Source organism: Enhydra lutris, unplaced genomic scaffold (assembly GCF_002288905.1).
Source record: "Enhydra lutris kenyoni isolate GAN:26980312 unplaced genomic scaffold, ASM228890v2 scaffoldscaffold58, whole genome shotgun sequence".
Lineage (NCBI taxonomy): Eukaryota > Metazoa > Chordata > Mammalia > Carnivora > Mustelidae > Enhydra > Enhydra lutris.
In genome coordinates, this window is record NW_019154142.1 from 417,015 (window position 1) to 432,076 (window position 15,062).

A 15,062-nucleotide genomic window follows, 5' to 3' on the forward strand; every position below is an offset into this window, starting at 1 on the left:
AACTTGACTACTAAATACCCTACTGTTAACTGATAACATTAACACATACTTTGTAAATGTATTATATGCTACATTTTTATAATAAAGTAAGCTAGAAAAAAGAACGTTAAAATCATAAGGAAAATACATTTACAGTACTGTATCAAGAAACATTTGCATATAAGCGGACCTGTGCAGTTCAGACCCATGAATTTCAAGAATCCCCTTTAGTTGATTTTAGATTGCAATTCATGGTTTAACTGAATTTTCTGCTACCTCAATATTTCAAAAACCAAATTCTGACAAACTTTTACCACTGTGACATTCAGATCTCTCCTCTGCTGATGAGATCAACAGTGGCCAGCAAAGAAATCTAAAATCTCTTGTATTTATTATAGTCATCTTTCAGATGATGAATGTTTGCCTGCATGCTAATATTAAACTTAAGTCCTCTGTCCACTTACACAATTTTCCAGCTTTCTTTCTTCATTTAACTTTATTAAAGAATATACAGCTTTTCTTCTCTCTTTAATTTTTATAGTGCCATTTTAAAATTATTTTTACTTTTCATACACAATTAGAAACACTGGCACTTTTTAGAAAAAATGAAATAAAAAAACTTAAAAGGTCTAATTATAGTTCAACAGAAAAACAACATTCATTAGAAGAACTGAGTCTGCTGGAAGGGTGGTAGGAAACTTGGAAATAAACTTTCACCTTGTCTTTTGACAAGATGGAAAAAACAGGTCTGATTGGGTAAGTGGTTACTTGTTTGGACCCCTTACCTAACTACAGGTAAAAGTAGGATGGGAACTTTGAACTTGAGCCCATTTTTTTTCCACTCCTTAGTGACAAAAAAGTGTAATTAACATATTTTAGGGTTCTCATTTTTTGTATTAATAATAGCAGTTTATAAGCATTTAAAGATACATTCTTCTTTCTCATTGACAAAATAAATTCACATAAGGAAAAATAGCTTTATTTTTAAAGAAATTAAATATCTATTTGCATACGTGAGACAGTATCTTTCATTTAGCCCTAAGCTGATTCTGTGTTTGTTACCATATTCCAATAAGATTTTTGGAAATCAATTTCAAATACATTACCATATACTTATTAGTAGATATCAAACAGAGCTACTGACATTAAGGAAAAAATTTCAGTAACTGTTTACCCACCCTGAGATACTCATTCCTGTAATACATTTGGGATTATTTGAGCATTTAAAAATTTAATGAAATATTTATCTTTTCATTGCATGCATCAATATATTAAGTTCTCTGCTACAATCCAGGTAAAATAATGATAGTGACCATTGTGTTTTCTGACATGGAGAGAGTGAAATTACAACATAAAACAGTAGCCAGGAATTTATTGTAAACTTCTGGCTCGAGACATCTTGCTACAAGTAGCTACTATTAGAGGACTATACAAAGCTCATGGAACACAGTAATCCTGGGTTGTAGTATAACTATAAAACCTCTTAAAGGGTTTTTCTCAATCTTTTTTTCATTACTATCTCCCCTCCCCCCCGAGAAAAATTAAATTCAAATTAAATTTAATTAATAAATTTAACTTTAAATTCTATTTCTCCCTAACGAGAGAAATTAATGCTAAAGAATAAGATTTACTGGGTAGGGTTGAGTTTTGGAGGAGCACAATTCACTGCATTATCTAATTTTTTTTCACCCCAAGAACCAATTTTTGTCCCATTGAGAGTATATACCTTAGAGTGAATGAGATCTAATTATATAGCCTTTAACATTATTGGGGGGGGGAAACCCTTATAAGTAATATTAGAGGTTGAAAGAATTGCTTCTCATCTCATTTCTGACCCATACTGCCTATGTGGTCTCACAAGAAATCTTTAGCTCCTTGTTTTGGAAAATGTAAGAATAGCATAAAACCTGATATATAGCTTGGATAGTCTGGTCTTACTCAACTCAGTGTTTTTGGTTATAAATGGAAGAAACAGATATAGATCAGTTATTCTCAATTCTGGCTACCTTTGTCCTGGGGCAGGTAAAGATGTCAATGCTCATTTATATTTCTAGACCAATTAAACCAATATTAAAACACAGGTTGCTGGGTAGCATTTCCCGAGCTTCTGATTCTGCAGGCCTTGTGTGCGGCCTGCAAATCTGTATTTCTATCAGATTCTCAGGTGATGCTGTGCTAGTGGTTTGGGGACTACACTTTGAGAGCTACTGGTCTAGGCATGTGTGTCAATATGTATGTGTTTGTGTGAGTATGTGTATATATTACACAGATGAATCCTAATCCCTAGGTGAATCCTAATCTCAGAACTATCCATATAGAAAATATTAAGGTTCTTTTCAGTTATAAGATACTGTGATTTTAATCTAATGAGAATTGTTGGGCATCAAGATGGTCTATACAGAAAGGAGACCTGTGGAAAAACATCAATTTCTTGGTCAGTTATCATTAAGAATTTGTTCCTATAAAGCATTTTACAGTATTTTTTGAAAGGTAATATTTTTACAGTACACTTGTTGCATATATGGTTCTTCCTTTTTCAGTTAAGACAGTTTATTTGGTTGTCAGTGTTTCATTATTTGATAAGATCAATGGAGGGTTTGGATAATAGCCAGCTGTTTTTGAATTGCTGGAAGAGAATCTTGAAAATTTGTAGTCCAGGGGTAATTCTGGGGGAAAAAAAAAATTATTACTTGGCAGATCTCAAAAGGCCGTTCATAAATAATAAACAAATCAAAATTTGAGTCATTGGTAATAAAACTTATTTTTTTTAGAATTTTGTGATTTTAATATTTTACTATTTCTTTTGTCACCTGGATAGGTTGCACCTAACATGAAGAGTTTAGATGTTTTTCTCTATAAAATTTACAATAACATTTAAGTCAAAATACATTTAGAAGTTTTATAAATCATCTTCAGAGATCTAACTAGTGAGTTTAATTTTAATATTCTCTGTACAGAAGTTAGCATATAAAATAGGCATGCTCATCTAATTTTTTTTTAAATTTAAAAGTCTCTCAGGCTCTACTCAGAGCATCATGTAACTGATAAATGAGAACGAATAATCTTCTTGGCCCTTAGTAATAAGAGTAATAAGTAATAGTAATAAGAGAGCTACTAAGAATAATTTTTGAATGCTTAGATAAATAAGAATTTTAATATACACAATATGGCAGCTTTCTCCATATGATAATCATCTCTCTCTCTCTCTCTCACACACACACACACGTGTGTGTGTGCGCAGTGTATGTGTATGCAGCTGCAAGGAAAACTGGGAGAGAGAACATAAAATGCATACTTTATTAATGGTGGGGCACTGTGACATCTTTGTTTCTCAAAAGCTAGCCTTCAGATATCATCTTCCCAAATGTCTTCCAAGGCAACATTACCAGAAATATTACAAGTAAAACACTATGATATATGCCATGTTATGATACTCAGTCCACATGAAGATACTGGGCAATAATCCTTATTTAAAAAATCTCACAAGTAAAACATCATTTGGAAGTACTGAGTACTTTGAAAATGACACTAGTATAAAAATTATACTTTATATTAAATGCCAGTGAGAATCATCAATCCCAAGTAGTAGAGGAAAACACCAGTGCAGAAACTGGGAAGCAGGATACTGCCTTTCTGACGCCTGAGAAGCCTAAGATGATGTAAACAGAAAAACTTCCAATATTAGTGAATTTCATTGGTCTTGACTGCTCACTTAGCTGTGGTATATTTTGAGCCAAACATTAAAAAGGCATTGGAAAGTAAATTGTTAACAATGAGTTTCTAAAATCATGTATCTGAGGTCTTGGATTTCTGATATGCCACTAAAATGATAAAGGCTCAGTCAAACAGTCATCATCTTCTCTGTCTTTCCTATACATTCGCTGAAGTAAAAGTTTAGGTCTCTGTGTAGCCATTACTATAAGGTTAAAAATGGTTACATTATCACAATGCTTACAAACTAGTCATTATAATGTCTATAGCTTGCAAGTGCAAACTTATAAAATCTATAAAGATGAATCTTCGTACTTAAATGTCAATGAGATAACCAAATCTAATAAGATATTCATTAAGAAAGAAACATTTCCTGAATACAAAAAGGTTTTAAGAGGCAAAGGGGAGTATTTGTTTTTCACCTCCTATGTCATTTAAAGCAAACACTTTCTCTTTCAGGTAGCAGAAAAGATCCATTAAGAAATCTGGCATTGTATAACCAGGTGAGATCAGATGGCTCTTCTATTAAAACAAGGATCCCCAGACTGGGGATTCAACAAGAGGGAAAGAATGGCATCTCTGTTACAAGAAAGTCATTTCTGGTGCTCTTTGGAAGAAAAGAGAAAAGCAGATAAAAACGGAATTCTTACTTACCACAACAATATTCTATTAAACTCCGTGTATTAAATAAACTATCATATCAACCATATTACCTAGCAATTAAATGAAGTGAGCCAAAATGAACAAATATTCTTGAACATTAAGTTCAATGTAAAATAGAACAGAAACAGAACAACTCTTGGATCTTTTTTTTTTTTAAAGAGGTATTAGCAGGATAACATATATGTAAAGATTCTGTCCTCAATATGCCTGAAGCCATGGCCGTTAGTATTTTTCTCCCAGCCATTTTTCTTGCTTGAGAAATACGGTAAATTATATAGTAGTATCTAACTTTACTGAATATGCTACTGAACTAGTCAATTTCAAGTTTTCTGTGAGATAAAACTTCTATATGAGAATGTGAACATAGCAGAGTGCTAAGTTAGAGACTAACACTTTGCTTTTTGAGGAAGTATCCTGGACATCAGATAAACTGAGTAAGACCTATTAATTCCTCCTTTCCCCACAAAAAATTGGTACATGTTTAGCTTTGTTTGACGACTGTTAAGTCCTTCTTAATATTTTCTCCTGAGAAAAGGTAGAAGACAAAAGCCTAGCACCAAGTTCTTTTCCTGGGAGCTATGGAAGAAAGCTTTCGGGAGATGAAAATGGGAGATACACTGATGTTAGTACTGCTTCTTTAAGGAGAGGTGATTACCTCCAGAAGATGGAGAGGGGGTTATTTTCTCATTCTCCGGAGAAATATTTAAATCCTAGAATAATGAAGATTCACTTTACTTCGACTTTCTTACTATTTCATAACCATATCCCATTGACCCGGTTTTTATGCACGTACTACTACAATAATTCATTGGCTTCTACTAACACATTACTTTATTCTCTCGCTATAAAATCGAATCACTTTGAAATAAAGGAAGAGTGAAATAGAAAAACTGAAAATAATTGTTTAATTCTGGGCTAGCCCCTTCCTTCAAGTTACACGTTCTGTTTATTTTACAGGAAAATTGTAAAAGGAAGAAGTATATTTAGGTTATCTTTAATTTTATGTGTATAAGCATGGAACAAAATGAAAATTAAACTATGCTTTTGAAACTAATGAGAATGAGATATTATTTTAATGAGTATATATTGACAATGGATTTGTACACTGGCATAGAGAATGGACTTTTGGGCAGGTTCTATGTATTTTAGGGTTGTAATAGTCATCATATCATCATCATCATCATCATAAGACCTGAGTACCCAGGTTCTGGGAAGGCCTAACAAGCAGAGAGGGAGTGGACATTCTGTCACAGCTTTTTCCCTTATGCACCCGAATTCTTTGTGGAGGCAGGGGCAGTTACTAGCAGCAGAAAAACCTTAGTAGAGTTTTGGCAGTCTTGAAGGGGTGCACACAAAACTTGAGGGGCTAGGAATCTGCCGTAAAGGAACGGGTGGAGAACTGAACTCTGCTGGTTTTTTCCTCACGCATGTTGCCAAATTCTGAGAGGAACTTCAGGAAACTAATAAGCAAGCAAAAGCATATACTTCTGCAAAGCAAAATAGATTTTTTCAGCGGTTTCTTGGATTTAAGATAATAGAGGGATTTAAGTTCTGATCTTAATCAGGGACCTGTGAATGCCTCAGACTTTCAGATACATAGTTCTGAGAACTGAATTTACTATTAAGAAGTAATTCTCCTTCATGTTAATAATGGATTTTTTCCTTAATGTCTACTTTCTTTCACATTAGTATAGCTAACTCTTTCTTTTAGTTATCATTAGCAAGGTATTATCTCTTGCCATCCTTTTATATTCAAACTTCCTGTGTCCTTATATTTCAGAGATGTCTTTTCTGAACAACCCATAGTTGGGTTTTGTTATTTCATTCAGGATTTTAATCGGAGATTTTTGCCATCTATACTTAATATAATTACTCAGCTTTAAAAATCTGTCATCTTACTGAATATTCTCCATATCTTATTTTTCATATTCTTTCCATTTTTTTTTCTTTTCGATTTTAAAATCATTTTACATAATTAGCCTAGTATGTATCTCATTATGGTTTCTTTGGTAGTTATCCTAGAGATTACAACATGCATTTTTGACTTATCAATACCTAACATACTTTTTTTTTTTTTAAAGATTTTATTTATTTATTTGACAGACAGAGAGAGATCACAAGTAGGCAGAGAGGCAGGCAGAGAGGGGGAAGCAGGCTCCCTGCTGAGCAGAGAGCCCGATATGGGGCTCGATTCCAGGACTCTGAGATCATGACCTGAGCCGAAGGCAGAGGCTTAACCCACTGAGCCACCCAGGCGCCCCTACCTAACATACTCTTATTCCTTACCATAAAATACAAGGATGCTAAGCATTTTAACTACAACTGTCCCACTGCCATTGGCCTATAACTGTCCCCCTACCATTGGCATCATTTAAAAAAGATATTTTAATTAAAATTCAATTTAATTAACATATATTGTATTATTAGTTTCGGAGGTAGAATTTAGTGACTCACCAGTTGCAAATAACACCCAGTGCTCATTACTTCAATGCCCTCCTTAATGCCCATCACCAGTTACCCCGTCCTCACACCCACCTCCCCTCCAGCAACCCTCAGTTTGTTTCCTATAGTTAAGAGTTTCTTATGGTTTACCTCCCTCTTTGTTTTCATTTATTTTTTCTTCCTTCTGTTCATCTGTTTTATTTTCTTAAATTCCACATATGAGTGAAATCATGTGCCATGTGTCTTTGACTGACTTATTTTGCTTAGCATAAGCCCTCTAGTTCCATCCACATCTTTGCAAATGACAAGATTTCATTCTTTTTGATGGATAAAGAAGATGTAGTATATCTTTATCTATTCCTCTGTTGATGGACATCTGGGCTCTTTCCATATTTTGGCTATTGTTGATAGTGCTGCTATAAACATTGGGGGTGCATATGCTCCTTCACATCACTATTTTTGTATCCTTAGGACAGATACCTAGGAGTGCAATTACTGGGTCATAAGGTAGCTCTACTTTTAACTTTTTGAGGAACCTCCTTACTGTTTTCCACAGTGGCTGCACCAGTTTGCATTCCTACTAACAGTGTAAGACTGTTCTCCTTTCTCTGCATCCTCACTAACATCTGTGTTAACTGAGTAGTTCATTTTAGCCATTCTGACCAGTGTGAGGTGGTATCTCATTGTGGTTTGATTTGTATTTCCCTGAAGCCAAGTGATGTTGAATATTTTTTCATGTGTCTGTTGGCCATTTGGATGTCTTCTTTGGAGAAATATCTGTTCATGTCTTCTGCCCATTTCTCAACTAGATTTTTTTTTTTGGGTGTTGAGTTTGATAAGTTCTTTATAGATTTTGGATACTAGCCTTTTATCGATAAGACATTTACAAATATCTTCTCTTATTCTGTAGGTTGCCTTTTAGTTTTGTAGATTGTTTCCATTGGTGTGCAAAAGCCTTTTATCTTGATGAAGTCCCAGTAGTTCATTTTTGATTTTGCTTCTCTTACCTTTGGAGATGTGCCTAGCAAGAAGTTGCTGTGGCTGAGGTCAAAGAGCTTGCTGCCTGTGTTCTCTACTAGGATTTTGATAGGTTCCTGTCTCACATTTAAGTCTTTCATCCATTTTGAGTTTATTTTTTGTGTATGGTGTAAGAAAGTGTCCAGTTTCATTCTTCTAAATGTGGCTGTCCAATTTTCCCAACACCATTTGTTGAAGAGACTATCTTTTTTCCACTGGATATTCTTTCCTGCTTTGTCAAAGATCAGTTGACCATAGAGTTGAAGGTCCATTTCTCAGTTCTCTATTCTGTTCCATTGATCTGTGTGTCTGTTTTTGTGCCTGTACCACACTGTCTTGATGATTACAGCTTTGTAATACAGCTTGAAGTCTGGAATTGTGATGCCTCCCAGTTTGGGGTTTTGTTTTTGTTCTTGTTTTTCAACATTAGTTTGGCTATTGTGGGTCTTTTCTGGTTCCATACAAATTTTAGGATTGTTTATTCCAGCTCTGTGAAAAATGCTGGCGGTATTTTGATAGGGATTGCACTGAATATATAGATTGCTTTGAGTTGCATAGACATTTTAACAATATCTGTTCTTCCAGTCCATGAGCATGGAATTTTTTTTTCATTTCTTCATGTCTTCCACAATTTCTTTCATAAGTGTTCTGCAGTTTTCAAAGTATAGATCCTTTACCTCTTTGGTTAGATTTATTCCTAAGGATCTTATGGTTTTTAGTTCAATTGTGGGAACAATTCAATTCATTCAATTAATTCAATTGTGGGATCCATTCCTTGATTTCTCTTTCTTCTGCTTCATTGTTAGTGTGTAGAAATGCAACTGATTTCTCTGTATTGATTTTATATACACTGACACTGCTGAATTTCTGTATCAGTTCTAGCAATTTTTTGGTAGAGTCATGTTTTAAAATTCTTTCTTTAGGGGCACCTGGGTGGCTCAGTTGGTTAAGTGTCCAATCTTGACTTTGGCTCAGGTCATGAATTCAAGGTTGTGAGATACAACCAGGCGCATGTTGGGCTCTATGCTGGGTGTGGAGCCTGCTTAAGATTCTCTTGCTTCCTCTGTCCCTGCCCTGCTCCTGCTCACCCTCCTCTACTCACCCCCTCCCCAAAATAAATAAATAAAAATAAATTAAAAAAATGCTTTCTTTAAACCTCTTAGAACTTTTTTTTATTTTTCCAACAGAAAATGTTCATTTAATTTATTCATGTATCTATCCCTTTGTTGCTGTATATTCCTTCTTCCAATAGGGATCATTCTTTTTTTTGCCTGAAGAACAATACCCTAGTATTTTCTTTAGTGTAGGTCTTCTGGAGATAAATTTCCTCCATTTTTGACTGTCTAAAAATACTTTTCTTTTATTCTTTAATGATATCTTTAGTGGGTGTAGACCACCATCAAGATTGATAGCCAAGATACTGTTCTACTGTGTTGGCTTCTTTTGTTTTTTTGTAGAAGTCAGATATCAGTCTAACTTTTACTCCTTTCTAATCAATCTGTTTTTAATTCTCTAGCTGTTTTTAATATTTCTTAATTATGTTTGGTTTTTAGCAGTTAACTTTGGATTTATTTTTATTTATTTTGTTTCAGTTCTTTGGGCTTCTTACACCTTTGGCTTATTTCTTTTCAATATTTTTGGAAAGTTGTAGCAATTGTTTTTGGCTTATTCTCTCATCTCCTGGGGTTCCAATTATAGAAATCTTATTCCTTCTCATTGTATCTCCAGTGTCACTTAGTCCCTCTTCTATATCTTCCTTCCTTCTGTATCTTGCTTTGTTTTTTCTTCATTCTGGATATTTTCTTTTGGCATGTCTTCCAGTGCACTAATTCACTTTTCAACTATGTCTAATCTGCTTTAAACATCCATTAGGTTTTTAATTTTGATTTTCTAATATTTCATTTCTAAAAATCCATTCTCTTTATTGTTTTTATGTCTCTACTAAATTTCACAGTCCCTTCTTTTCTGTACTTGGCCACAGTAAATTTTATTATTTCTGTTACTGTAGTCTCATACCCTTGTGGACCTAGCTATTTTTTGTTATGTGCTGAACCTTATATTCATTGTTTTTAGAAATAATCTGAGCCCTAGAACGATGTTACCTTCCTCTGAAGAGAATATTCTCAATGAAGTTTTAGGGATTCAGCCGATGGAACACTGAGCTTTAGTTATCTTTACTCTAAGGTAAAATCAAGGTCTCAGTACAGATTAAGAGAGTTCATCAGGTTCATCCCTCCTCTGGCAGACCCTACCTTCCATTCCTATGCCTGTAGGCTCAGGAAGCTAATGAAAGGTCCATTCACTTTCCCTGGTGCCCTCTTTAGAATTGGCAAACACCAAACAGTAAGGGAAAAGCAGCTCCAAAAGTCAGGTTTACCTTACATGGCTTCTTTAGGAAACTGTCCTGGTAATTTTTCCTTTTATCCTATGACCCCAAGCAAACTTAAAAAAAAAAAAAAAAATTCCAGTTTTTGTAGTTGGTTCCAGAAATCAGGCAGGTCCTAATTATCTAGGCTGCTATAACCTAGGTGTAGCCCAAGAAAAATAAATGCCACAAGAAGATTTTCTTCTTTCAAAGGCAAGAATTCTAGTACTTAACAGTCATTACTGTCTAGTAACAGCTGAAGTTTTATAAGTATGTTTCTGCTTACCTGCTATTGCTTCAATACTTGGAATTGCAATAGTGCTGTAAGTACTGATTCTTTTACACGACCATGTATAAAACAATGAGTCTTCTGTATTTTCCAGTCCCGAAACCGAATCAATAAAAAAAGAGCCCCACTTTTTAGATAATGTATTTAGAGGCTTTGCCTTTTGACCCTGCAACAAGAGAAGAGAACAATGAAAACTATGATTGATTTTCAATGTCATAAGCTTTTCCCCCATTAAGGAAATCAAAATAGGAAAACTCTAGGAATCTGAGTAGTTTATGTTTAACCAAACCAGATACTATATAAAAATGAAAACAAAGCTTAGTTCTTTCCTGCTCTGGGAGTACCTACGTGGCTCAGTTGGTTAAGCATCTGACCGTATTTCTGCTCAGGTTATGATGTCAGGGTGGTGAGATCCAGCTCTGCGTTGGGCTCTGTGCTGAGCATATAACATGCTTAAGATTCTCTCCTCCCTCTGCCACCACTTCCCCTACTCTCCCCCCAGCCCACTGTGCTCTCCCTAAAAAAAAAAAAAGTAAAGAAGAAATATCCTCCCCTTGTTTTGTTTGGGAACCCTTTCTTATCCTTTGGGATCTGGCCTGGATGCACCTAAGACATTTTCCTTAATTTCTCACCCTTGGGTTAGATTAGGTCTTCTCCATTTTCCTACCCTGAGTTTATCCCTAATATATTCCTGCTCAGGCTATCTTCAAATTATCATACTATTAATTACTTTTCACTTTTGACAGACAATGAACTACAGAATATTAGGAACTTTCTTATATATATTAGTGTAACTTTAAGGCTTAATGTCTAGGTCAGAGCAGGGATATAAAAATTGTAGACTAAAAGATTCATTAAAAAATATTTCTCAGTGTTTTATGGATATGGAATAAAATTAAGAATTGTAAAAACTCCCATCATATCTATATAATCTGGATTATAAAATCTGTCATCTTTTTCTTTTCTAAGATTGATTTATTTATTTGACTCAGAGAGAGAGACAGAGAACAACACAAGCAGGGGAGTGGAAGGCAGAGGGTCCTGGGATCAAGTTCTGCATCTGGCTCCCAAGGAGCCCGCTTCTCCCTCTACCTGCAACTCCCCCTTCTTGTGCTCTCTCTCTCTGACAAATAAACAAAATCTTAAAAACAAAACAAAACAAACCAAACAAACAAACAAAAACAAAAAGGGAACGGTGTGTGACTCAACCACAAATCTGATATTCTTAGCAAAGAGGCTTGCATAAATTAAAACCACAGTATATGTATATGCTGAACAAGAGAATGGTGTTAGATTGGTATTTACATAATATATTAAGATATCTCTGCTAATCTAATAAGCTCTTATGTTTGACACTTGTGATAAAAATTTTGAGTATTATTCTGAAAAATGTATATATATATATATATGTATATATATATATATATGTGTATACACATACACAGAGCTATCAAATCTTATTTCTCAATTACAGTGTAAGTAGATTTAATTAAGGATGAATCTATATAGGAGAGAGCATTATACATATGGCAACTAAATTATATTGGATCTCTCTTTCTCTCCATACTTATATGAATTAGAAATGATCCATTTAGTCTTGAAAAAGAAAAAAAAAGTATGTGTATGAATACTCACGTTAAGGTCACTGACCACGATGGAAAAGGAAGAAGTTTTCAAGAAGGACAAATAGTCCGAATGTAACCAGTTTCCTCTACCTAACTTGTAACTTATTTTTACTGACAAGACTAAATACAGAAGAGCCCCACTGGTGGGGGGCAAACAAAAAAAATGTCTCATAGACAGTAATCTGAAAGAATGTTAACTCCAGACTCATTATACCTGTCGGATACCTTTTGTCCAATTTCCTACTTGAATAGATATAAATTCACTTTGTTCAGCTGATGTTGAACTATTTTAGACATACAAAAAATGGCAATTTCATAAGGTTCCATCTAAACAGGTATTTTAAGAAGATCCTTTTCCCTTTTACCCACTGGTTAATAGTATTCCAGGTATCTTGAACAAAAATATTTAATATTGATACAGTGTCATTTTTTCTACTTATTCTTGCCCATTTGGATTCTAACTTGAGAAATTCTTCCCTACTCTAAGGTCACAAAATATTTCCATAATTTTCTTCAATTAATTTTACAGATATATTTCTTATTTTCAGGCCTATAATCCATTTAAAATTTATATGGGGGGAAAAGGGACTCCTTTTCCTGCTGATTGATGATCCTCTACCATGCATCACATTTACATGGTAACTTGGAATGTGATACAGGGTCCTATGTCTGGGTTCATTTTCCTCTGTTCACTGACCTTTTTATGTATTTTGTTGTTTGTTCTGTATTAAAAAACCACTGTAGCTTCCTAACATGGTTAGTATTGAATAGGGTAAGATTCCTCCCCTTTATTATCCTTTTTTACAAAATTATCTGAGCTATTTGTGGGCCTTCAGTTTTCTGCTTAATGCATATCAGTTTGTGAAGGTCCATCCAAAATCCTCCTGGGATTTTTTTTTATAACATTATACTGACTTTATAAATAAATCTGAGGAAAATAGGTATCAGTATAATCTTAAAATATGGTATATCTTTCTATTTTTTCGTTTGCATTTAGAATTTTTTTTTTTAAATTGAGGTGTAACTGACATACTAACTTAAGATGCAGAACATAATAATTTGGTATTTCTGTATATTGCAAAATGATCATAGTAAGTCTAGTTAACATCTGCCATCATACAAAAAATTAGATTTTTTTATGATCAGAACTGTAAAAGCCTACTCACCTAACAACTTTCATATGTGAAATACAGTATTATTCACCATAGTTACCATGCTATATAATAAGTCCCTAAGACTTATTTATTTTATAACTGGAGATTTGTACTTTTGATTTCTTTCACCTGTTCAGAAACCCTATCTAAAAACTTCTCTATCAAGGTCTTATGAGATGTATTTCTAGACAGTAATATAATGATTCATTTTCTTTGCTTTTGTAAATGGTTTATTTCTTGTTATGTTTTGTAAGTCCTTACTGGTGGTACAAAGAAAAGCTATTGATTCTTTTTTTTTTTTTTTAAGAGAAAGAGAATGCAAGGGGGAGAGGGAGAGAGAGCGAATGTTAAGCGGCTCAGCACCCAGTGAGGGGCCTGACATGGGGCCTGATCTCATGACCCTGAGATCATGACCTGAGCCAAAATCAAGAGCCGGATGCTTTACTGACTGAGCCACCCAGGTGCCCCAAGCTATTGATTTCTGAATGCTGATTTGGATCTAGCATTTTCACAACTCTCTTCTTAGTTATAATGGTTTGCTGACTGTTTCCCTAAGGTGGTCTACGCTAATGACCATACAACTCTGAAATAATCACAATTTGGTATCTTCTAACTCTAATTCCGTATTTCTTTTTCTTGTCGTGTTGGCCACCTCTGTTACACAATATAATTAATAACAGATATCCTCTGTCTAGCCTAGAGCCTTGAAGACCCTGTGTCTCCATTAAGTATGGCTTTTTTCCCCCAATAAATTTTTCCATTATAGATTATATTCTCACTGGGTTTTGTTGGATAGCTTTTCTCTAATCAAAGGCTGGCCCCTTCTTGTTTGCTGAGAATCTTCATCATTAAAATGAATTATTTTGGCACATAAATTTCATAGTATGTTACTCTAAAAAGCTGAAGAATAAATTATTTGTTTTGAGTTAAAATGAAGAAACAGATGAGAACAGTAATGAAGGGAGCTGAAGAGGAGAGCTCCTTTTGGAGGCTAATCTTATGAAATTTAAGACTGTCCAAGTAATTACAAGATTAATGAAGTGACTTTTGATTTATTTCTCCAAAGAGAAATGAAAACAAATTATTCTTCCTTGTCTCCTTAACTAGCTTTACTTTGATTATTAAAATGGACCATTTTGCTTATCTGTCATGCTCCAGTATAGTATAATGGATAATCAACAGATGCAGTAAGGTTTTAGAAAAAATTTCTTATATAAGCCTTTTGAGTGCCATTTGAGATGTTCTCTGTCCTTATCTTGAGCTTCCTGTCACAAATGAAGGGAAGTAAAAGTGACCTTCACATTCCAGATGGTTTTATGAAGGGTGAAATTTTTGTAAATATCTGAGAAATTGAATTCAAGCCTAAGTGAAACAAAATGCTAATCTCTCCAGAATGTAGTAAATGTTTTTGTTCGGTGAGTGCATCAATCCTAAAATGATCTGATTTGCTTTTAAATTATACTGTTAAAAGTTCATTTAAGCTGCATAAAGTTAACTAGAAATAAGGAATTAAATCCCTTTGCATTCTGGTTTTGTGCTAACTAAAACACTGAATGTGATATATATTACGTGTATGACATTTGGTTAGAAAAATGAAACTACATTTTTCTTAATAATCACAAAATCAGGGTGCCTGGGTGGCTCAGTGGGTTAAGCCGCTGCCTTCAGCTCAGGTCATGATATCAGGGTCCTGGGATCGAGTCCTGCGTCGGGCTCTCTGCTCAGCAGGGAGCCTGCTCCCCTTCCTGCCTCTCTGCCTACTTGTGATCTCTCTCTGTCAAATAAATAAATAAAATCTTAAAAAAAAATAATCACAA

At 34.4% G+C, this 15,062-nt stretch overlaps 1 protein-coding gene across 1 annotated transcript in view; it reads right to left on the reverse strand.

Moving 5' to 3' along the window:
- Positions 1-936: 936 nt before the first annotated feature.
- LOC111158216 (5'-nucleotidase domain containing 1) overlaps positions 937-15,062 on the reverse strand; it is a 135,290-nt gene continuing 121,164 nt past the window's right edge. Inside the window, exons 11-12 of the mRNA XM_022520133.1 lie at positions 10,464-10,632; positions 937-2,645 (exon numbers count right to left, since the gene is read on the reverse strand). Of these exons, the coding sequence (XP_022375841.1) occupies positions 2,530-2,645; positions 10,464-10,632 (285 nt within the window). The 3' untranslated portion in view covers positions 937-2,529. The remainder of the gene's footprint in view (positions 2,646-10,463; positions 10,633-15,062) is intronic.